Here is a 24,737-nt window from a genome sequence, read left to right as displayed (position 1 = left end):
TCCTCAAGGGAGAAATATGATGAATTCTCACGTCAAGGTGTGTGTTTGGTAAGCTTCATAATGCTAGATATGATCGGTTTCCTGTCCGGGAATGATGTTCGCTATTTTCCTTCTGGGCATGCTCTTATGTTTGCATCACTGAAGAGAGCACTTATGTCTGCAGGAACATGTATCTATTGTACTTCTTCGGCTAAAACTGTAGTACACTGCCGGACAGGTTCTTGTTCTCTCTCCTTTTGTAATATCCTCCTTGTTCTTGAGTAACCATAACGGCATGTACAAGGATATGTCCATCTGCCCCACAAAAAGCATGGTCATCAACAGTTAAAAGGCTACATATGATGGAACAAGGTTGGCTCTACAAGTGTGCTCGCTGACTGTATGCAAACTGCAATACACACTCCACATAATAGGATTACCACTTCTATGCATTCTAGATCCAGCACAGACTGCCTTTTACCAGTTTAAAGCATATGTGATATATCATTAGATTACGAACGAGTGGTTGAATGCATGTAAAGCGGAGCGTGAGGGGTGAAAAATTATTTAATTAGGAATAGTCCATACAGATTAAGAGTTAATTAGATTTCTCTGCAAAGAGTGCTCAGCATCATCATTGTTTAGCGAATGCATTATGCTTGCACGCAGTCCTTAATGCAGAAACATGTGCAGTAAACTCCAATACATAGTAAAATAATAACAATCCAATACATAGCTAAACTATCATTTTTAGGTGAATTTTTCTATGATCTTTTTGGATTTTGCTATAGAAGGTTGCAGGAGCTATAAAAGGTTTCTGGATTTTCCTCATCGGAGCAACTGCTAGTTATTAGACTTTCTTCAAACACTTTAGAAGTTCTCACAGACCCAAAGTACTTTGCTACTAATGGCAGGGCAGAAGGTTTGTCTTGTCAGTAAACTAGATCTTGAAAGCCTAATGATTTAAGCACACATGTTATCTTCATAGGTCCAGACACTTGACTATTTTGTTGAAATCTATAACTTAGATCTTAGCCTTTTGGCACTTATTTAAGCCGATCCCTTGAGCTTAGCCTTTGGAGAATCCCAAAAGCTACAGCATGTTAAATATGTCTGTAGCTGATAGCTGTCTTGTTGCCTCTTCCGTCTAGGAACTAACAAAACACTAGCACAGATGATTAAAACACGAGGGCAAGAGGGTTAGGTTGGAGTTAACAAACTTTAGGCCTGTTATCCTGTACTCTCTTCAGCAGCTAGACTCTGTACTTAACTCGATAGGCTTAATCATCGTACCCGCCATCTATGGCTAGATCACGAGATGAACAAGGCAAGTGGGAATGATACAGCCATGGAGGGCTGTCCGGGCCATTGTAGCTTCCCAAAGCTTGTCTTGCAAGCACCCTACCGCATGGCACGGACGCTTTCTCCCGCAGAATCATATCTTTGTGTCCTTTTGTCTGTCTATATGGTGTCTATATATATCTCTGTGCCACTCCACCAGTGTCATTGTGTAAAGGGCAATGGCTGCTTTTCTGCTTCTGCTCGTTGTTTCCTCGCTCTCATTTGCTGCCGTTGATCCTGTTCAGTGCACTACAGCTTCTCGTTCACATGTAGTGTTTTTGTGCAGATTTTCACTCATCTTTTATCTGTTTGTCAGATCAAGTATTCACTTCATATCTGCTCTCTTTTCTGTTCGCAGGTTCACATTGTGTACTTGGGCCACAACAACGGTCTTAGTCCTTCGCTGACCACACGGTTTCATCTCCAACTTCTTTCAAGAGTCTTTGCAGAGTAATATACTACAGTACTATCTTACTTTTTGAGCTAAAAAATAAAGTGGACAATAAAAGACCCTTGAATTGCTTGAATTTGATGAAAAAAACGATGCAGTGCAGAAGCGCCGTCTTATGCATCTATAACATGAGTTGTTTCTTTTGCACCCTTTATGCCATAGTAGGAACTTCTATTAATTCCGTTTCTCAGTTTATATAATCTGTGTTTCATGCTTAACTTGAAGCAATTCAACCATTTGTCTGTAAAAGATAAAACCTTGATCTCAGAGAATTTGGAGGTCTTTGTTCTCATTTGGCAAGAAAAATGTGGCTAAAAGGACACTTGCATGAATGATCACAATATTGCAGGCCGGAGGAAGCAAGACAAGCTATTCTGTATAGCTACAGCTATGGATTCTCTGGTTTTGCGGCAGTACTCAATTCAACGCAAGCAACCACCTTGTCTGGTAACAATTATTCCTATACCCCGTGGACATTGTAGTCAGAAAACATACCTATATCCTAGTTTTGCACACTTGAATATTGCCATAAACTGACAAGGAACCCCATGATCATTATCATCAGAAACAGAGGAGGTCATATCGGTATTCAGGAGCAGGATGCTGCAGCTCCATACAACAAGGAGCTGGGATTTCATGGGCCTCAACCTGCATCTGCAGATGGAGCAACCATCCTCCCAAATGCATTTGAAGTATGGAGGCGACGTAATTGTCGGTATCCTCGACACTGGTACTTGTCCTCTCTATTTCACATCCTTGCAAATCCTGCTGCACTGTCCTGTACTTGCTTGTACCTTCTCTGGCTTCACACATGACATGATCTTGTAGCCTGGAAGGGAGATACAGCTACAAAATTATCTAAAACACACTGGCATGACATTGCAAGAGAAATAACATGAACAACCATGAAAGTGAAAGATACTGTAATCATTTGTTGAATGCAGGCATGCGATGCCAAGATCTCGAGTTCACAATTTTGTAGTAGCACTGCACTCATCCCTGTTTGTTGCTACAGTGCTGTGGTCCTTAGCATTTCAGTGTGTGTCTCTCCTCCACAGGGGTGTGGCCTGAATCCGAGAGCTTCAGAGATGACCCCCACCTAGGCCCCGTGCCATCGTCATGGCGAGGCACGTGCGTGGGAGGCCAGCAGTTCGACCCAGCCACCGCGTGCAACCGCAAGCTCATCGGGGCGCGCTACTACCTCGCCGGCTTCGAGGCCGAGACCGGCCCGCTGAACACCAGCGGCGGCGCGGAGTATCTGTCGGCCCGGGATCGCGTCGGCCACGGCACGCACACGGCGTCCACGGCTGTGGGCGCCGTATCCCCCAACGCGAGCTACTTCGGCGGGCTGGGCCGCGGCGCGGCACGCGGGGGCGCACCCAGAGCACGGCTGGCGGTGTACAAGGTGTGCTGGTTCAAGGACCTGACGGGCCGGTGCAACGACGCCGACATCCTGGCGGCGTTCGATGACGCGCTGCACGACGGCGTGCACGTCATCTCGGCGTCCCTCGGGTCGCCGCCACCGCTGTCCCCGCTGTTCGCGACGAGCACCGAGGTCGGGTCGTTCCATGCCATGCAGCTCGGAGTGTCGACGGTGTTCTCTGCGGGCAACGACGGTCCGGACGCGGGCATGGTGCAGAACGTGTCGCCGTGGGGGCTCACCGTCGCCGCCAGCACCATCGACCGGAGGTTCCCGACGGTGATCGCGCTCGGGAACAATGCCTCCTTCGTGGTGAGCTCTTGGTCCTACTAGTGGCCGACCACGCATGCATGTGCGGTGCATGCAACAAGGTGGGATCATACCATGCACTTCTCATTTACTCCTATCATTTTTTTTCTTTGGTAATTTACACAGGGAGAGGGCTTCATTGTGAAGGACATGAGAATGCCTTTAGTGGAGAGCACCAGCGTCTTTGCCGATGGGTAATCTCTCTCACACACGCAATGCCTACTGAGTATCTATCTGTTTTGACTGACCGATTTTGCGTTGATCCGGAAGGACGTGCTCCTTGGACCAGCTGGTGAACCGCACGGCGGCGTCCGGGAAGATCGTCTTGTGCTTCTCCACAATGGGGATGGTGTCGGGCGAGGGCGCGGCGCTGGCGGTGTACGCCGGCGGCGGCTCCGGCGTGATCTTCTCCGACTCCAGCTCCCGGCGGTCCAATCAGGACAACTTCCTGCCCACCGTCCACGTGAACCTGCGCCAGGGCACCCACATCCTCAACTACATCCAGAGCCGTTCAAGGTATAAAACCATTCAAACACCCACCGCCGTCGGGTCTGAACCGTCCAATGACGGATGCACGGCTGAGATCACGTGCTCTTCCTTGACCGCGCATCCATCGTCTGCAACGTGCAGGCAACGGCCCACCGTGCACATCGCGCCGAGCAGGACCGTCGTGGGCAAGACGCCGGCGCCGGCCATCGCCTACTTCTCCTCCAGAGGACCCAGCTCCATTTCTCCAAACATTCTCAAGGTAGACGGCACCGATCAACTGAGCTTGGCATGGTGAATGAAGAGCGCACACACACACATATATATATATATGGACTGAACCGATTTGTTGCTGAATTCGCAGCCGGACATCACCGCGCCCGGAGTGAACATCCTGGCGGCGTGGCCGCCCAAGTCGTCGCCGACGATGCTCCCCCTGGACAAGCGCTCGACGGAGTGGAACTTCGACACGGGCACGTCCATGTCGTGCCCCCACGTCACCGGCATCGTCGCCATCCTCAGGTCCGTGCACCCGACCTGGTCGCCGGCCGCCATCAAGTCCGCCCTCATGACCACCGCGTACGTGCACGACGACACGTCCGACGCCATGCTGGCCGGCGGGACGCAGAAGGCGGCGGACGCCTTCGACACCGGCGCCGGGCACGTGGACCCGCTGCGGGCGCTGGACCCGGGGCTGGTCTACGACGCGGACGCGCGCGACCACGTGCACTTCCTCTGCAGCCTCGGCTACACGGAGGCGCAGGTGCGGCAGATGGTGCTCCCCTCCCCGGCGCTCGACACCAGGTGCGGCGGCGGCGCCATCGGGGACGCCGACCTCAACTACCCGGCCATCGTGCTCCCAGAGCTCCGCGCCGCGGCGACCGTGAAGAGGACGGTGACGAACGTGGGCCTCCAGGCGGAAACCGTGTACCACGCTACGGTCATCAGCCCTCAGGGCGCGCACGTCGAGGTTTGGCCGCCGGCGCTGGCGTTCTCAACGCGCTGCGCCAGGGCCGAGTACCACGTCACCGTCACGCCGGCGAAGCTGTCTCGCGGCCGGTACGACTTTGGCGAGATCGTGTGGTTCGACGGCTACCACCGCGTCCGCACGCCGCTGGTCGTCAGGGTCACCAACCTGCCGGACGCTGGAGTCGGCGCTCAGCCGACGAATCAGCACCGCGATACTTACTAGTGATCCACAGGCTGCCTAGTTACGGCTATACAGATATTGGCGGTGTACGTTTTTATTTTCACACGTTGGGCCAACACAGTAGGTGTCATTTGGTCATGTTAAAGCATACATTGTGGTCATGCTAAAGTTTGATGATTCATTTCACCTTGAGCTCTGAATTTCGCGGGGTGGGGCCCTATTCCCCCTTTAATCTCGAATGAAAAATTGCCACCTAACCACAATCCGTGATCCGTAACTCTAGCGGTTGTATTTGCAGTCATCTCGGCGGAAACAAAACACGGGAGTACTACACTTGAATGAACGCTATAATACCTCATGTGAAGTGAAGTGAAGTCTATAATCAACGCAAAAGCAAAAAGAAAAGGAGAAGAGTGAAGTCTATAATAAATGGCTTTTGTTTAAACCTCCACCTCCACATCTTCCTGGCTCACCTTAAAATCCGTTTCCACCTACATGCCGAAACCTTCTACCCTACACACAAGTACATGCACGGCGACCACTCTTGTCCCTGTGACCAATATAGTTTCACTCTTGTCCTTGTGACCAATATAGTTTACCCGGTCACGGATAGCGGATACTAACACTCTTGTCCACACAATAGCTGGAGGAACAGCCGTAACTTGATGAGAGATAGCCAAATATAGGAGGTGAGATGGTTCCATATAAATGCGCCCCAGCGTGTCCTAGAGCAAATCCACCAGTACGCAAAAAACATAGAGGTAACTCACACAGAAAACCATCAGCAATGGCGAAGATCTCTGGCACCGCGGTTGTTCTCGTGGCGTTTCTCATCTCATCGTGGGGGACATTGCCGGTGCAATCCCACTTACCATGGTACTTCTTGAATCTCCGTCTACAAGCATGCTAGTTATGTCACTACAACATAAGTCCGCGATTAACTTCGGCTAGTCCTAGTGGGATGTAAAATAGACTAGTATCATACTATGTTACTGCCTTGACATAGGTGTGACATTATACATGCCTTTATTTGTTCAGATGTGGAGTCATTCCGTCTCTTATGTTACTCTAACATATTTATGTTATCAAAAACACCTCTCTTCTCAGTAACTACAGGCCACATAAGCAATTTGTATTGTGATGTGTTATGTTACTAAATAAGTTACTTCTAGCCTTATTCCCACATAGCATGGTGTGTTTATGTGGGTCCTTTTATAATGTCCAACCGTCACCCTTTCACACTCATGCATGGGTAGTTAACATATCTTGTATATATTGCTCCTGATATTTCTTGCTATTTTTCCTGTTAGGTTACTAAGCAAGTTGCATAGACCGGCAGAACCTCAACCTGCTGGAGATGTTGAAGGAGATGTAGGTGGTGGCGGTAACGCCAACGGTGGTGCTAATGTTGGGGCTGGAAAGTACATAGGTGCTAATGTTGGACTTGAAAAGTCTATCGGTGCTAATGTTGGCGCTGGTGTCGGTGCTAATGGAGGCGCTAATATCGGAGCTGGCGTTCGAGAAAATATAGGCGCCAATGTCGGTCTTGGTGGTGGTGCGAATGGAGGCGCTAACATTGGAGCAAATGCTGGTGTTGGAGCCAATGCTGGTCTTGGTGCTGGTGCAAATGCAAACGGAGGTGCTGGTGTTGGTGCAAATGGAGGCGCTAATGTTGGAGCAAAGGCTGGTCTTGGTGCCAATGCTGGTCTCGGTGCCAATGCTGGACTCGGTGCCAATGCTGGTCTCGGTGCCAATGCTGGTCTCGGTGGCTATGCTGGACTCGGTGGCTATGCTGGACTTGGTGCCAATGCTGGACTTGGTGCCAACGCTGGTCTTGGTGCCGGTGCAAATGCAAACGGAGGTGCTGGTGTTGGTGCGAATGGAGGCGCTAACATTGGAGCTGGTGTTGGAGCAAAGGCTGGTCTTGGTGTTGGAGCAAATGCTGGTCTTGGAGCAAATGCTAGTCTTGGTGGCAATGCTGGTCTTGGTGGCAATGCTGGTCTTGGAGCAAATGCTGGTCTTGGTGCCAATGCTGGTCTTGGAGCAAATGCTGGTCTTGGTGCCAATGCTGGTCTTGGTGCTGGTGCAAATGCAAACGGAGGTGCTGGTGTTGGTGCGAATGGAGGCGCTGGTGTTGGTGCGAATGGAGGCGCGAACATCGGAGCTGGGATCGGAGCAAATGTCGGTGCCAATGCCGGTCTTGGTGTCGGTGCACATAAATATATTGGTGCTGGTGCTGGTGCGAATGGGGGGCGGTAATGTTGGAGCGAATGTAGGCGCCAATTCCGGTCTCGGTGTTGATGCAAATGTTGGAGCCGGTGGACAGAAATGAAGGAATCCAAAATAAGCAAGTCAACTAAAGGTGGTGTCAATTTTAGCTACGATTAATAAGAGAAGGAAACCGAAGCAAGTCAATCAACTAAAGATGCCACGAGTTTCGACTAAGTTTCAACAAACAAGGAACTTCACAGAGCCATTACAAGATTTAGCATGATATCTTATGATATTTACTCATTATCATTTTTTTACTATGTTACATTTTCCAATAATACTAGTTTTATACTAGTAAAGCGTCATGTAGAGTCATGCCTCACGTTGGAGGCTGCAAATATCCTACCAATTAGAAATATGTCCTAGAGACAATTCTAGAGACGAGATTATATAATGTTGTATCCATGAGTCATGATATGTTCCTTGAATAATATTTTTATATTGATGGGCAAGTATTTGACTTGTTTGTGAAACTCTATGCTCGTTACACACATGCATGATAGTGTATCCATACACTAAGTGATCACCATCCATACACTAAGTGATCACCATCCATACACTAAGGGGTCACGACATGTCCGAAAGCAAAGGGGCACCCACACATTTCCATAGAACAGGAGCATCATGTACATAGTTGTACTAATATTACTAGTAGGCGGAGGCACGGCTCCACGTCGCGCCCATGTTTAAGCTCATTGTTTATTCTATTGTGTCTTAACTTATTGTTGTGTCTTAATTTATTGTTGCTCGATGTTGAGTTAGTATATATAATTCTACAACAAATCATTTGGTAAGTGCTATTTTGAGTACATCACTTGATCTGGTGGCATACAAGATCGATATACAAATTTTAGTTATGTTCTCCTTTTTCTAATGTCCTTGAAACTATTTATACTCATGGTAGCATTTTTTATGTTTTGAAGTGTTGCTTGAACATGTTCTTGGCTAAAAGGAAATAAAATGTGATATGTATATGGGGTGGGCGTTCGGTATAAACCAAAATTTTGATTTCTACCATTCCATTATTTTTCAAATTCGGTTTACATAGTCAAAAACAAAAAATTGCAATTGAAACTAGCTAACCAAAATTTCGGTTAAGCGGAAGTTCGGTGTGGTGTTCGGTTTACACCAATGGAACCTTGCTTTTACTAAATCTTCTCAGATCGCCCTATTATGCTAGTTAGCGTGCACATGTAACACACGTATAACCTTTGGAATTTTTCAAGTAAAGTTTTTCTTAATCCCTGAACTTGTAAGGATAGTTTGATTCAATCCCGGTCCTCTTTCTATTAAGTTTTATTGAGTTTATTGTAGTTAGATGTAAGCAAGTTATTAAGAGATTCCAAGCATAGAGAAAAAATGAACATATAGTTTGATCATTCTAGAAATTAGTCAAGCACTACCCCCTCCTAATGAAAGATCTTATGTGCCTATAGACGCCAATTAAGAACCTTTTTGGATTTATAAGGACTATTAGCATACATTGAGAAGGAAGTTAAATCAGTAGAGCTCACACATGAGGGAAAGAGGCACTGAAAATAAAAATTCAATGTACCACAATAGTATCAACAACAACATAGGACACCAGGAAAATAAACCTTGATTCGTTGCGTTTTGGATCCAACTACCCGTCATGGCCTCTCTCAAGAGTAGATTTTCTCTCTTGATAGAGTTGTACTTCTCCTATCTCCCTTCACGGGCCCTGTACCATCACTAGCACCAAAACCACCAGAAAACCAAATCTCAACTCGAGAAGCAATGATATGGTACCAATGTTGCATGTAATAATAATTATAAAAGTTACATTGTACATTTGTGCCGAGAAAACACAAATGGAATCAAGATTGCTACCTCATTATGGTGATCTTGGTGTCGAAAACTCTAACACAAAATTAGCATCTCACAAACAAAGTAAGATAAAAATAAAGTTACACATTAGCTAAAAAGAATGTAACACAAAATCTGACCCCGGAAACAAATAACTACAAATCTCTACATAACCCGAAACTCACCCAGGAAAAAGGTCACAGAATGATTTCACGTCCACTATAAGAAAAGGAAGTGAAAAAATACAATATTTCTAAAGGTTCACGCTGCTATAAATAAGAAGACCATATCATGTTGTGGATAACCAAATTCAACCTCATGTCTTTGGCAGTCAAAAGCTATACATTCCAAATTACGTTGATGTAGTAGAAATGAATGTATTAACATGCTTTATTATGATAAATAAGTTGTCTTGCCTAGCAAATACTTCCTATGTATCATAATATAAGACGTTTCATGTCCAATGTAAGAAAAGGCAAATGAACGAAAACAATATTTCTGAATGGTCATGTTGCTATCAATAAGAAGACCAAATCATGTTGCGGATAACCAAATTCAACCTCATGTATTCAGCAGTCAGGAGCTATACATTCCAAAATTACGTTGATGTAGCAGAAATGAATGTATTAACATTGTTTATTATGATAAATTATTTGTCTTGCCTAGCAAATACTTCCTTTGTATCAAAATATAAGACGTTTCAAGTCCAATGTAAGAAAAGGCAAATGAACAAAAACAATATTTCTGAACGACCACGTTGCTATCAATAAGAAGACCAAATCATGTTGTGGATAACCAAATTCAACCTCATGTCTTCAGCAGTCGGGAGCTATACATTCCAAAATTACGTTGATGTAACAGAAATGAATGTATTAACATGGTTTGTTATGGTAAATAAGCTGTCTTGCCTAGCAAATACTTCTTCTATATCAAAATATAAGACATTTTTTGATACAAAAGGAGTATACAAAAACATCTTATATTTTGATACGGACACAACATTCCCCACGTGTTTAGCATATATATTCTTTAAGCTTAACTTTTGAATGTATCATACTCTAACTACCTCTTCACAACACACATACGGTGAGTTAAGTGAGTTGTGAAGACCTTGTACCTGCAAGCATATTATCAAATAGTAGAGATAATCAACTTTGTTGAACCTCCAAAAATAAAATGCTCATCAATTAGACAACAAGTTGCTACGTTATCAAAATAAAAAGAATGGGCTTGCAAGTACATAACAAGTGTAAAACATCTGTTTTTAATGTTTCAACATTAAAACTGGCAAGGATGAGCTTGCAGGTACAAAGATGAACTACTACTCAAAATGAAAAATGAATGTCCCTTGCAGAAGGGATCCAGGCAATCGAGTAATAGGTAAAATCACGATGACATAAAAATGAGGAATACACACAAATTTTGTTGTTAATGGCACCAACTAGCTCAGAGTTTTTCACGTCGTTGTTGATGGACTGCATGTTTGACTCCTCATGGAGATTTATTCTTCAGTTAATCTGAATGATTTAGTCACTATATATATATATATATATATGTTCGAAACAACACTTATTTTTTTAAAAGGGTTGCAAGCATGTTGCTGAAGAACCATAAAACCATTGGAGTTTGCTATAACTTAGAAATATTTGTGCTATCAAGAATAGACTGTTAGAGCAATTGCGTCTTCTTGATTACCCATTTATATTTCTTTTGAGAGAAGCTTTGGTGAGTAAAGTGTAAATAAGGTAGAACATTGAAATTGTTCTTGGGATCATTGTCCACGACAAATGATATAAGAGTAGTTGTACCTTTTTGATTCTACCTCTATTTGAAATTCGTATGCTTCAGAATACGTGAGTTATTTAAGTATTGATTTGCCTCAGAACAAGAAGATTAGTAGTATTGATTTACCTTGTTGTTGTAACCACAATTAGAAGTGCCCCCACCATTGTAATATTCTCGAATTACAGTTTCATGCTACATATTACTCCACACATCGACCGCTATCCAGCATGCATCTAGTGTATTGAGTTCATGACGAACAGAGTAAAGCCTTAAGAAAGATGGCATGATGTAGAGGGATAATCTCAAACCAATGATGAAAACCCCATCTTTTTACCCTTGATGGCAACAACACGATGTGTGCCTCGTTACCCCTTCTGTCACTTGGTGAGGTCACCGCACGGTATGAACCCAAAACCAAGCACTTCTCTCATTGGAAGAATCATAGATCTAGCTGGCCAAACAAAACCCACAACTCGAAGAGAATTACAAGGATATGAAATCATGCACAAGAGAGATCAGAAGAAACTCAAATGAGATTCATAGATAATCTGATCATAAATCCACAATTCATCGGATCTCGACAAACACACCGGAAAAGAAGATTACATCGGATAGATCTCCATGAAGATCATGGAGAACTTTGTATTGAAGATCCAAGAGAGAGAAGAACCCATCTAGCTACTGGCTACTGGCTATTGTAGGTCTATGGTGAACTACTCACGCATCATCGGACATGCCATGGTGTTGATGAAGAAGCCCTCCGTATCCGAAACCCCCCTCCGGCAGGGCACCAGAACATGCCCCAGATGGGATCTTGCGGAGACAGAAGCTTGCGGCGGCAGAAAAGTACTTTCGATGTTCTCCTGATTTTTTCTGGAATTTATGGGAATATATAGGCGAAAGACCTAGGGCAGGGGAGGCCCAGGGAGCCCACAAGCCTGGGAGGTGCGCCCCCCTGGCCGCGGCTATGGGGCTTGTGGGGTCCCTGGAGACCCCCTGCCTTGGTTCTCAAGCTTCCCGATCTTCTTCTGTTTCGGAAAAAATCTTTTTGGAAGTTTCGTTCCGTTTGGACTCCGTTTAAAATCCTCCTCTGAAAAGGGTCAAAAACACGGAAAAAACAGGAACTGGCACTTGGCACCGAGTTAATAAGTTAGTCCCAAAAAAAAAAGGCATACAAAATATCCAAAGTTTGACAAGATAATAGCATGAAACCATAAAAAATTATAGATACGTTGGAGATGTATCACTGCCCCGTCGGCCTCATCATCATCAAAATCATCATCTTCAATTATCCATCGATTATAGCCATCGATGAAACCAGTCATGAGCAGGTGCACCATCAAACGAACATCCTCATAGGGGTCGAGCCAAACTCCTCCTTCACATCTTCGACACGGACATAAAATCTCTGTCCGGTTATTTTCATTCATGTCCTGCACCGCCGATCGCAACCACCTTTCGACAATCGTTCCACTAACCATCATGAACGGATGCGCGGTAATAAACAAATTGATTATAAAAATGCATGCATCAAAGTCATACAAAAATTTGACATGACCTTCCCTAAAAATATGACATATAGAGTTTTCCCGAAATTCGCCGAAACGGAAATAAATCGACATTTTGGCAAAACATAGGCAACTCAAGCACAATTCGGCGGCAACTCATGCCACACACATAATTTCCATCATATCGCCCGATTATGTCATATCTCACACATACACATATTTACTTTCTTGCAAAAGCACAAGTTTTTAATCACCTATCTCGAGATCGAGCACGGTAATGATGATGTGTTGATCGGTGTCACCACACACCTAGGGAATGACATGGACAGATCTTGTTAGGGAGGTACATAGGTCACTTCATTAAATGAGTAGATCTACCTAGCTAGTTGGGGAAGGAGATGACTCTAACTAGTGGAGGGGGAGGAAAAAGAGAAAGGAGTTGCCTTAATGGAGGTGGTGTAGTTAGTTAGAAGCAATTAAAAGAGAGAAAGAGAGGTAGAAGAAAGAGAGTAATGGGGGGAGAAGTAGTGAGGAAGAAGCAAAGTGAGGCAGAGAGGAGGCTGGAGCTAGGGGAAAGTGAAAGGAAGAGAGGATGGGCGAGCGGGAGGGGGAGGGGAGGGGAGGGAAAAAGGTGGTGGATGCGCTTTAGCAGTAGCGTGGGAGAAGGAAACGCGTTGCTGCTAATGTAGTAGCAGTAGCACGCTATGGTGCAAGTGCTACTGATAAGTGGAGCCCTTCATGTGGCCAAGTTCGAATTCGCAGTAGCGAGCGACCCAAAAACCTCGTTACTACTACCCTGTTAGCAGTAGTGCGGTCTTAAAAGGGGCGCTACTACTATACCTAGCCTGGTGGGAGGGGTGGCAATTATAGTAGTAGTGTGTTTTCGTCTAGAAGCGCTGCTGTATGTGGATAGCAGTAGCATGGATTGTACACACGCGCTACTACTAATGAGCAGTAGCGTCTCGTTTTATACCGCGCTGCTGATAAGCCTATGTGTATAAGGTTTTCCCTAGTAGTGAATGAGGACATGGATAGAGCAACAATCTTTATGACCATTTTTTGCAAAGAGATCATGAACTTCCTAGTAGGAATGGTCGTGATGTTGTAGGGTTTGGACTCTCATAGACACCGCACGACCATTTCGTAAATTTTGGTCATAGATCGATGACCAATCTGAATACAACCACTTATTTTCATCATAAACGAGCATATTTCTTGTACTGGATCTACCTAAGTGTTGCCTTAGATTTCAGCTATTGAGTTGGTTGACTTCTGTAACAATAAATGTTATGGCAGTTAACATTTTTGGCTTATTCAAAGGGATGTATTCTTGTGTACAAATAGGTACTCCTCTGAACAATTATAATTTACTCAATGGGATAAAACCATGCATGTATCGTCATGAGTATTCAACTTCCCCCCACAACAATAACTTGACTGCGTTTATCACCTTTTGGCAGGATGTGCTTACTAAAGAAAAAAGTTCCAGAACATAATAATAGAAGGATAATTGTTGATCCTTGATTCGGTGATACTTATGGGTATTACTTAGTTATTTTAGCACCATGTTTTCTTTGGCATGCCCTCACATCTGTAATTATGTTTTCATTGTAGAAGTTCTTCCAACGTGTTACTCACTAGCAAGTGTTAACTAGGTGAAATGGATAATTGCTGGTTGATTACTATGAATAAGAATAAAAAAATGTTCTAGACACCTAGACCTAAAAAAGCTTGCATAATAATCGTGTTGCCCCTCTAACTATCCTAAGTTTTCACATCAAGAAATTGGTGGGCTATATAGTCATAGCAAGCATAAATGAACCAAAACTTTCTTGTTATTTTGCTTTAATTACTGAGTTTGTTACGGTCTTGTTTTTTGCTCGAGGACAATTACTGTTTAAACTTGGCACTTTGATGCGTACATTTTTTAAATAATTTTGACCCTTGTTTGAACCGGATATTCTCAGACATTTTATAGATGATCACTCTGATATGCCTAGTAATGATTAACAAATGGAAAGTATTGCAAATCTCCTTGTTTACTTTGTTTCCTGCATAATTGGGTGATTTTAGGTGAAAATCCAATCCATATATGTAATATGTCGAATGTGAAGATTATTGTGATTCAATCATGCGGCAAAGGAGCTTCGAGAGAAGAAGATAATGTAGGGTATGCCAAAACTGATTGTACTACATGCCTGCATGATTCCCTGATAACTTTCGTAGTAGGACCCCGAGGCTGATTTCCAATAAAGGTGTCATGTAATCCAATTATGTCGTCTCTAATGTATAAAGGAGAGGAAGAGCATATGTCTCTTCCAACTGTCATCACCATTCCCGTGTACATTATCGATGTGTCATCTCCATCCTCAAATCCATAGCCATCTCCATCCTCAATATTCATTAGCTTAAGTACTTGTAATCAATATTACACTGCGATCAGTACCATTGGAAGATTTTCAATCATTCCTCAAAAACTAATTACATTTACGATGTCTATTGTGTGTGATCTATTAGCGATGTGTGGCTAGTCCCCTCGAGGTAGGGGTTGATGCATAACCTTGTAGCCCAATGTATGCACATAAATGAAGAGTTGGTATGCTTTGAGAAAGTACTATTTTTATGTGTTGTGCAACGGTTTTGTCTCTTTTCTCTACCTCGATCCTAGGGTTCACCGGTAGCCGAGATACCGGAGGTCGAAACAAAGTGTTCAGAGGGAGAGGAAAGCTATGCCAAATGCCAATAACAGTGGTACGGTACCCGGAATCATGTCTCTGGAGTTAAATACAGTTTGTTCATTAAACACTCAATGCATTGGTCTTGTTATCTTTGATAATCAATGTAACCATATGAATCTTATAGAGCCTTGGTTGGACAATGGAACCTCAATATGGCGGCAGTCGACCATGAGGTTATTAGGACGTGGCTCCCATGTTATTCCTCACGAGATGCATGTAAGATGTTTATAATCACCATATTGATTTATTAGTTTGCATCCCAAGAAATGTATGCGACTCTAGATGAAACCTTAATCCATGTCCTATTTCTTTATTATTGTTTTTATCACCTGTGCTACTAGTCTGGGAAACTAGAACATTTTGAGATAATAAGTATTTACAGATATTTCCTTACCAAGCATCATTCACTTCCTAGATTCAATAAATCCTAGGGTCTCTAATGAAGAAGGCTATTTCCGACCCTAATGAAGAAGGTTATATCTACATTTGAAACTGGATTGAATGTAATTAAACCCCAATCAAAAAGTAGCAACAGAATGAGGATGTGCCTAGTAGTCCTATGGATACTCTCGAATTTCTCGGTAACGGGGTGTCGTCTCCATCCATCCAAAGCTCGATCGCGGCCTGCTCGAAGTGCATGATGTCATGCTAGACCAGAAGTGTTGCCCTGCTACGAGTTTTACTCGAGGAGACGAAACATTAGGGAAAGGAAGTGAGAAAGCATGTGGTCATTGTTGTAAGATTAACCTTTCCACCGGAATCTGAGGACCCAAGTGTGTACATATGTTAAGGTTCATGGTTCTCTTTGCGAAAACATTGTCGTTGGGCACGATCGAACCAGCATGCTATGTACCAAGTTCATATTAAGTCTGTCTAATTTTATTAGGCTCTAAATTTTCTGGACTAAGTCATTCCATTTTTCAAGTTTGTGTATGAAAATACTCCCAACATTCAAGTTGTTGTTCAAAATAGATCTTGATGAAGGCATCAAGCAGTCAACATGACTAATCTTTCTAGAGCTCTAGATCTATAACTATCTGATTTGCGAAAAGACTAGGTTGTGATGCGATATTAATTAGAAATACATTTTTAAAAGGAGGATAACCTATTCTGCATCATTGTGATGCACATAATCACATTTATTAAATGATGAGTATCAAAGTTCAGTGCATATAAATCTCAATAAAAAGGAAGAAGCCATGACCAGCGAAAATAAACTTACATGTCTACACATATAACCTATTATTAAACGATCATTCAAATTGGTTGCAACTACACATATAACCTATTATTAAACGATCATTCAAATTGGTTGCAAGTAACCCGTGCTACCATCTTTCACCGGTTGCATTCAGTATCCAAAAGCTCAGGTACCTCCGCATGCTAAAATGACCACGTATGAATCCATATTGTAGCTGTAAAAATGATTGACCCGTGGAGAAAGTGAAAAGGGTTTGTGTAGAATTTAGTCGACTGAGACTTAACAAAGTATCAGTCAAATGACATCAGCACGGTTATGATGCTGCAAGCGGCATGGCTGAATGCTATAAATGGTGATGAAAAATGTTGTGACGATACTGTAAGCAAGAACAACATATGCTACAACCGTTCTAACTAAAAATGTTACAACTGTAAAATAAAAAAGTTGCAACCGATGAGATGACGTTCTACAGTCGATGAGGGATGACATGCTACAACCAGCAAGACGGATGTTGCAGCTGACATAAAGAAATGTTGGAAACCATGGGACAAAATGCTACAAGCTCGACTGAGACTTTGTTAAATACCAGTCGACTTAGTTTTAGCAAGCCCCAAGTGAAAAACGTTTGAGCTTACTCGATAAATATGTGTACCATACAACAAAGAAATAATGCCCACGCACAGAGGAAATTAGAAGTATCTGACTATTCGGTAAAATAAAGCAAGATTAACATGCAATGCGTACTCCATAAACATAAAGCAAAGATGGCTAAAGGTGATGTTGCCTTCACTCGCCCACCTGTGCTTTAATGTCATTTGAGTCGGTACGTGATGCGGCCAGAATAGCGCTTGATTGCCCGGCTAGCAAATCATTTGACGTACGTCAACGACAACTTTGCCACGCCCGTCGTCAAGGCAAGGCATTGATCACAGTGAGAGTGGCTTGCCACATGGGCGTGTAGCCGTGAAGATAAGCCCAGGGGCATTGTCCGGCCGCGGGTGTCACTGTGCGGGACAACCACCGGCACCCGGCGGCTACACACGCTAATTAATCAAGGCCTTGACGGCCTTGAAAGTTTCCAACCATAAACCGCAACCTAATTTCCGTGTGGGTGACATATGGGCTCCGAATTGCCCTAGGTGTACTGAATTTCATTAAAAATTTGAACGTACATTAGGACGAGAGCGAAGGTAGTTATTATTTCCGGCAATGTCCATGTCGAGCAAACGAGTGAGACAGACAGGGGCGCTCAGCTTGTATGTATATCAATCATTCAAGCCTTTTGCAACAACCAACACGCCGACGAGCAGACGCCTTCTTTATGTGTATATATACATATATAGGTCAATTATAAAATAGTTACGTGAGTAAAACTGCGGCGTTGGAAACGTGATAAAGCCAGAGTAAAGCTGCATCTCATGCAAGAAATCACAACTGAAAACGTGAATGAACATTGAGCTGTGGTTTGGGCGAGGTATATAGCTTTCGAACTCAGGAGCACAATCACATCGCCCCTCTCGCTAAATAGGGTCTTTTTATGGTGAGTCTTTGTTCGAAGTTAACTAGAATTTCAGTTCTAGGCTCGCAAGAATTTACTTCCTCAATTTTGAAATATAAGATTTTTTAAAGATTTCATTAAAAGACTACATACGAAGCAAAATGAATGAATCTACATTTTAAAATATGTCTATATGCATTCGTATGTAGTTTATAATGCAATGTTTAAAAGGTCTTATATATATTTAGGAACGGACGAAATAGATCATTATCGGTGTTCGGAAGGCTTATATGCATACTTGAGATTTTATAGGTTTTCATGTTTACAAATGGACATAGTACAACTACTCGATTAGTGCTAGTTTGTGGTGGATTTCGCAAGGCGTGCCAAAATATACGCATATATAGCGATTAAATTGGATGGAGATTAGCAACAACCTGTTTGTCCCTAATATGGGTCGAAGCGAAACTGCGAGTGCATGTCATTCCTGTTTCTTAATTAGCTCGATCACCATGTCTCCATCATGTAATTTAGGTTCCCTTCTGTGTAAACTAATTAACGGTGAGTACCATTGATCATCTATTTCCAAATTCCAACTACCCGAGAGGTCCAAACGTCTCTTCCACGTCATGTAGTGGCCAAGTCTATATAGATCGACCACGACTCACATGATGCGCCTCGCGTCCCTCGTGTACACCCCCCCCCCCCCCACGCGTCGCCCCCGTGGCGATCGAGGGGACCCTAGCGTTGTCGGCCCCGCCCCTGCTCCCTCCTCTCCTCCTCGCCGTCGTCGGGCAAAGCCCAGCTGGCATCGGCGGCGGGACTTCTTCTCCCCTCTGCTGAAGGAAACGACACGGGCGGTCCTTTCGGCGGGTGGCGGCGTGCTGGTAGCAAGGCGCAACCGCGCATGCTCGGGCGGCGATGGAAGGCTCTCGTGCGTGTTTCACGGCTGTTGTGGCCTTGGTGACTGTGTGGATGGCTGTGTGGGGCGTGCCCGTGGTGTTCGTGGCCCCGATCTGGCGAGGTCAGATCTAGTCGCTGGCAACTCGGGTGGCGTGGGGCTGTCCCCCGGTAGATGTGGCTGGCCTGGGCTCTGGCGTCCTGGTTGGAAGCTTACCTCCAGCTGGTTCCCTGTTGCTCCTGGTCGATCTTGCGGTGGGGCAACTCATGATGGTGACGTTGGTTGTCGGTGTGGTTGCGGCACGGCGATTGGACTCGACGATAGGGCGCGGGAGTGGAGGTTCCTTGCGATGCCGGCGTGGCTTGCCGGGACCTTGACTTGTGGGTGGAGGTGAAGCTAGTGAAGGAGATCCGGATTGGAGGAAACTCTTGGTTGGCCCCGCCCGACCACACCGACGACGACGCTCAGGGCGCCACTTTTCTTCTTGAAGATGTCAGTCTATGTCTGCTCCTCTATTTCCCTCTTACCTGCCCTCGGGTGAAAACCCTAACTCCGGTGGGCGGCAGCGGCGTCCTTGACGTGACCTTTCTGAGGGCGTCGCCTTGAGGGTGAGTGGTGGTGGGCACTATGTGGATCCTTGACGGTTGCTGGTGGTGAGCACTGCTTCGGGGGAAACCCTAGGATCTGGTCTTCCAGATCAGACGATGGCGGTACCCCGGTGCCATTTTTTTTGGTGGGAACATTGTTTGTAGAGCAGCGTTGGGTGACAAAGGCAGAAGATGGAGTGGCTTCGTCTTGCACGGAGCTTTGGTGGAGCTGTCAAGTCATGCCTGACTAACAGGTGCTACGCTAAGTCATGCCTGATTGGCACACGTGTTATGCACGACAGTTCTTCCAAGTCTTCGCGTCTGGACGGATGAGCGCAGGGGGTGGCGCCGTTGGGCTTTGTGGTGGCGTCGACGAATGTAAAGACTAACAAGGATGATGCGGATCTCTTTCCTGAAGATGAGTCAGTGGTCCAAAAATGATGGCAGCTTCTAAAATGTGTGCATGTGGTGTGCGCCTTAGGTCTGTTGCACCGGTTGTTGGTCCCGACACGTTATGCGGATGGATTGGCGACGACACTAGTTTTAGATATGAAATGTGAGAGCATTCTACATTATAGAGTTTGTAGGTGTGAGTGGTGGCTTCGGATGGATTGATGTATGTTCTTGTTAGACATTTGTAAAATAATTACTAAAGATGACCGCATGCATCGATTGATGCAGAGTCCAGGAGTTTAACCTCCTTTTCCAAAAAAAAAATACTCACATGTTGCTATGGTTGTGTGCTCTGCTCGCTCGATGGAGAGGCCAGGGATTGCTCCCCTTTTCAAAAATACTAGATGATGACCCGGCGCGTTGCTGCAGGAAACATGCTAAAAGAATACATGAAAATTGCTAAAAAATTATAAGAAATGGGAAGGGAATGTAATCTTAAAAATGAAAAAAAAAACATGTATGAAAAGAGAAAGAATGATTGCAATTAAAAGGTTGTCATTTCTAACAAATATGTGAATGTTGACTACATATGTGTATGGTGCTAGCGACCAACATATATATTGACAATACGAAATCTAATGCAAAAAATAACTTATGAGTAACATGCATGAATTGAAAATGTGATGCTTGTATGCATAGAGTAATATAAAAAAAACAATGTGACTTGCATGCATAACGTTGCTCATGTGGCATAGTTGCATGTATAGGAAAAATAGCTAGTGGATGGTAGCTATTTAAAAATAGAAGATAACTTATGAGTAACATGCATGAATTGATGATGTGGTGCTTGCATGCATAGAGTAATAAAAAAATGTAATTTATGACTTGGAATGCATAACTTTTCATGTGGCTAGTCATTTGGCTAGTCATTTGCAACAGTAACTAGACATGTAAACTAGTCAAAAAGTAGAACCGTTGTCCTCTTACTAGAGTGTTAACCATAGTACAAGATATCACATCTCTCAACTCTATGTGTAAAGAGGAAGTTTTAATAAAGATTGACGTACTTTGCGGTCATTGATCACCACAGTTGTAGCGTTTTCTTTGGTACTTTCTCTGCAATGAATCCAAGTTACAAAATTTCACTTCAAACTTTCAGTCCGAGAGACAAATTATAAGCTTGCAGTTTCGTTATTTACCTTTCCTTTGTGTTGACATGCTCCTGAGGAAATGGAGTAAAAGCTGGAGATGGGGTAACAGCTGGAGATGGAGTAACAACTAGAGATGGAGTAACAGCCAGAGATGGAGTAACAGCTCGAACAGCATTAACCTACATTACCCCAAAAAACAAATGTTACAAGAGAAGCTCACAAATCTTGACAGCATAATTTACAGGTAAGGAATGTCCTAATCAGCACAATGCCTGAAAGGCCATAAATCAGAACACGAAACAGCACTGTGTAAAATCAAATAACATGTGCTCAAACAACAAGATACTATGATTTCCTTCCTCCGTTGATTTCACAGTCTATAAATCACCAGCGCCTGCACATTCACAAGGTGGCCATATCTCAACAATAATACTTCATCAGATTGCCAAAATGGGTGCAATAAACATCAACCTGCGTATGAAACCCCTAGCAGCATTACCGATTAGGCATTCAGTTCGCGAGATCGAAATGCCCTGGGGGTGAGAATTAAGGGAAGCCCACGAACTAAAAAATAGCCATTCACCTTGAGCTGAGGATGCGGGGCTATTGGAACCCCTCGGGGAGGGTGTTCGGGACGCGGCGTCACGCCCGCCACCACGGCCCGCGGCGCGGCGGCGTAGGACCGCTGCTGCGTTGTCGCCTGGGGACGCTGGGACGGCGGGGCGGTGGGGACAGCAACGGCGTGGGGGCGCGGGTACACGACGCCGACGTGGGGGGCGCGGCGATGGTTCGCCGCCACGGCCGCGGCGGTGGCGGGGATGGAGGATGATGTGGCGACGGGGTAGAGGATGCCGTGCGCGGGGGAGGCGTGGCTAGGGTTAGGGTTGAGCGGGCGGCCGGTAAAGAGCGGCGTCGGGGTCGGGGTCGGGTTCGCGGCGCGCTGCGGCGCGGTGGAGGTGGCGAGGAAGGCGCGCGGCAGGGGCTGCGAGGGAGCGGTGGCCGGGGGAGGGGGCGTGGCGGTGGGCGGGGCAGTGGCGGTAGGTGGCCGCTGTGGTTGTGGTGGGGACGACATGGCGCTGACTCGCGAGGATCGAGAGACAGGGGGTTTGGTGGGGTTTCGGGTCTCCGCTTTGAAAAATTGGCTTCGACACCCGCCTCTCGGCTGGGGTTTTCATTTCGAAATTTTTCGGCAGGGCGGGCCGCTTTTCGGGGCTCCTCCTGGCCCCGTCACCCACAATATAGGCGGCCCGGTCGAATGTTCTCACCAGCCTAAAACACATAGTACTTGTGGGAGCAACTAGTTAGGAACGCTACCTCGCGAGCCTTTCAACGATCGCTTCCACGCGTCGCCACTTGACGCATTTTCAGCCGTCGTCACGTGTCGCGTTTTGATTATTTTCTTCAGATTTATTTTTTTTTATTTTTCGCATGCGTTTTCGCCTTTTTTAATGTTTTTTTGAAAAAAAAATAGTGTTATGGTTTTCATCGGTCTTTGGTAACTTTTGAACGAATTTTTTTTACGAAAAAACGTGTTTTTTTACGCGGATTTTCTGTTTTTTTAGAGAGGCACGGTTTTGCTTTCGCGAGAGGCACAGTCGTGCCTCTCAGAAAGAAAAAAACGTGTTTTCATTTTTTTTGCGAGAGGCACGGTTTTGCTTTCACAAAAGGCACGGTTTTGCCTTTGCGAAAGGCACGCCCATGCCTTTCGGAAAAAAAACGCGTTTTCTGTTTTTTAGGAGAGGCACGGTTTTGCTTTCACGAAAGGCACGGTTTTGCCTTTGCGAAAGGCACGCCCGTGTCTTTCGGATAGGAAAAAAACGTGTTTTCTGTTTTCACGAGAGGCACGATTTTGCTTCCGCGAAAGGCAAGGTTATGCCTTCGCGAGAGGCACGCCCGTGCCTCTCCCGAAAGGAAAAAACGTGTTTTCTGTTTTCTTTTAGAGGAATGGTGTTGTCTTTTGCGAGAAGCACGCCCCTGCCTCTTCCGAAATAGGAAAAACGCGTTTTTTCCTTTCTTTTTTTTACGAGAGGCACGGTTTTGCTTCCGCGAGAGGCACGACCCGTGCCTCTCGGAAAGGAAAAAACGTGTTTTCTAATTTTTTTTCTATCGCGTGAGGCACGGTTTTTTCGTCCGGTTTTTTATTTCGGTTTTTTCACGAAAAAAAAGTTCGTCAAAACCTATCAACATGGGATCTAGTTTTAAAAATCTTGACGCGAGAAAGTCAACGGTGAAAACGGTTCGAGATTTAAACGCACGGTTTAGGAGATAAAATGTTTTGAAAATATGGATGTACGAAAAAAGGGAAAACTCTCAGGTTACGACAAATGGCACGCATGCAGTGCGCCACTTGTCACAACATGTGATGATGGAAGTGATGGTTGGAAGGTGTATTCGCTAAGGGCGTCTTCAATATTCGTATGATCATCGTTGATAAAATTGCCACATAGACGATTTGAATGACATGGCACATAATAAAAGAAGAGAGAGAATGAAACCGTATGAACTTGAAGCAACGGTTCATGCACAAGCTCCGAGGCAAGCATGTCGATTTCTTCAACATTTAGTGAACCCGTTTAGTTATTTTACATACGATTAACATGCAATCAATTGAAGAGCTTGTATGATGTGTTGTTGGTTGCTGACGTGGACATTTAACCAACGATTAAACATATAGACTGTTGAAGATGCTCTAACTAGTGATTTCGATAGTACTCCCTTTTTGAATATAAATTATTTTAAATATTTTAAATATGAATTACATATGTGTTTGAACATATTTTAAATTGTAGGTTTATTTATTTTATTTTGTATGTAGTCAATATTAAAATATTTAAAATGAATTATATTTAGGAACGGAGAGACTACTATGTATTGTAAAGTTATTAATATGAAAAACGCTGATTTTAAGCCGACTGGTTTTCTTGGCTCGTAAGTCGCCTCGAACGCTCGACGCGTGGCGTCTGGCGGCATGTACCACCAACCGTTCATCCCCATCGAACCTCATCCCTAGCGAACCATCCAGATGTTTTTCCATCGTCCTCGTCTTCCCATCAACACACAGTTCTCTCTGTGTCTTCACATCTTGCTCTTGCCACGACCTTCTTTTCATCGTTCGCCGCAAGCCGGCTTCCCAGGGTTACAGCCCCAGTCGTTGCTCACCTCTCGTTGATGTAGTCTAGGTTAGGAGGGTGCTGCTGCCATGCCCCACGGCGGAGCTGTAGTGCAACAAGCAATGCTCGACCATGTTGTTGCCGCGCTGATGGGAGAGCTACGTTGCAGCAGGGAGAGGCTATGAGTTGCTTCCATGTCCGGCAGCAAAGATGTGTTTGCAGCAGGAGATGCTATAGCGAAGCTGCTGCAAGCCGGTGCCGGAGCTTCATTGCACTGGGACCGGGGTGCATCCATGTTACGATGCGGACTGCCGATGTGAAAGTCAGGATGTTTGTTGTCGCGGTGTTGCTATGCAACGCCCCTAGGTGCAGCCGGCACTGTGATGCAACGCGGTGCGGCGGCGGCGTTTAAGCTGCAGTGAAACATCACTGGCGGCCGACGGGTGCTACGATGAAGCACTGCCGCGACGGGGTGCCAGCGCTACACTGTAGCATCACCGGCGGCCGATGATGGAGAATCCTTGCGCTGCCGGTACGGAGGTGCAGCTCTTGCTGCGAGCGGAGCGGCGCTGCTACCCACGGTGACGTGCTCCAATTGCTCCCGTTGCGACTACGACGAGGGGAGGGGATA

General features: G+C 45.0%; 2 protein-coding genes across 2 annotated transcripts; one reads left to right on the top strand and one right to left on the bottom strand.

Annotated features, from left to right (window-relative positions):
• Positions 1-224: 224 nt before the first annotated feature.
• Positions 225-5,328, top strand: LOC123449492 (subtilisin-like protease SBT3.18). Its single transcript, XM_045126734.1, has 9 exons — positions 225-1,589; positions 1,679-1,770; positions 2,121-2,218; positions 2,337-2,501; positions 2,830-3,503; positions 3,627-3,694; positions 3,771-4,016; positions 4,131-4,248; positions 4,351-5,328. The coding sequence occupies exons 1-9, from the start codon at positions 1,500-1,502 to the stop codon at positions 5,176-5,178; spliced, it is 2,379 nt and encodes a 792-aa protein (XP_044982669.1). The 5' UTR covers positions 225-1,499; the 3' UTR covers positions 5,179-5,328.
• A 15,427-nt stretch (positions 5,329-20,755) lies between these two features.
• LOC123450751 (vegetative cell wall protein gp1-like) lies at positions 20,756-22,133 on the bottom strand. The gene is made up of 4 exons (XM_045127854.1): positions 21,580-22,133; positions 21,045-21,175; positions 20,913-20,961; positions 20,756-20,767 (listed from the first exon to the last, which is right to left on the bottom strand). Exons 1-4 carry the CDS (start codon positions 22,066-22,068, stop codon positions 20,756-20,758), a joined length of 681 nt encoding a protein of 226 aa, XP_044983789.1. The 5' UTR covers positions 22,069-22,133.
• Between the last annotated feature and the right edge of the window lie 2,604 nt (positions 22,134-24,737).

The sequence above is a fragment of the Hordeum vulgare genome, chromosome 4H (assembly GCF_904849725.1).
Source record: "Hordeum vulgare subsp. vulgare chromosome 4H, MorexV3_pseudomolecules_assembly, whole genome shotgun sequence".
NCBI lineage: Eukaryota > Viridiplantae > Streptophyta > Magnoliopsida > Poales > Poaceae > Hordeum > Hordeum vulgare.
This window is presented reverse-complemented; position numbering and strand designations above follow the sequence as displayed.

Excerpts from the sequence above, each read along its gene's own strand:
- LOC123449492 (XM_045126734.1), top strand. The coding sequence starts at position 1,500 with ATGGCTGCTTTTCTGCTTCTGCTCGTTGTTTCCTCGCTCTCATTTGCT. Across the intron at positions 1,771-2,120 it reads CTTTCAAGAGTCTTTGCAGA|GCCGGAGGAAGCAAGACAAG; the intron begins GTAATATACTAC and ends ACAATATTGCAG. Across the intron at positions 2,219-2,336 it reads GCAAGCAACCACCTTGTCTG|AAACAGAGGAGGTCATATCG; the intron begins GTAACAATTATT and ends CATTATCATCAG.
- LOC123450751 (XM_045127854.1), bottom strand. The coding sequence starts at position 22,068 with ATGTCGTCCCCACCACAACCACAGCGGCCACCTACCGCCACTGCCCCG. Across the intron at positions 21,176-21,579 it reads CCCCGCATCCTCAGCTCAAG|GTTAATGCTGTTCGAGCTGT; the intron begins GTGAATGGCTAT and ends GGGGTAATGTAG. Across the intron at positions 20,962-21,044 it reads CATGTCAACACAAAGGAAAG|AGAAAGTACCAAAGAAAACG; the intron begins GTAAATAACGAA and ends GATTCATTGCAG.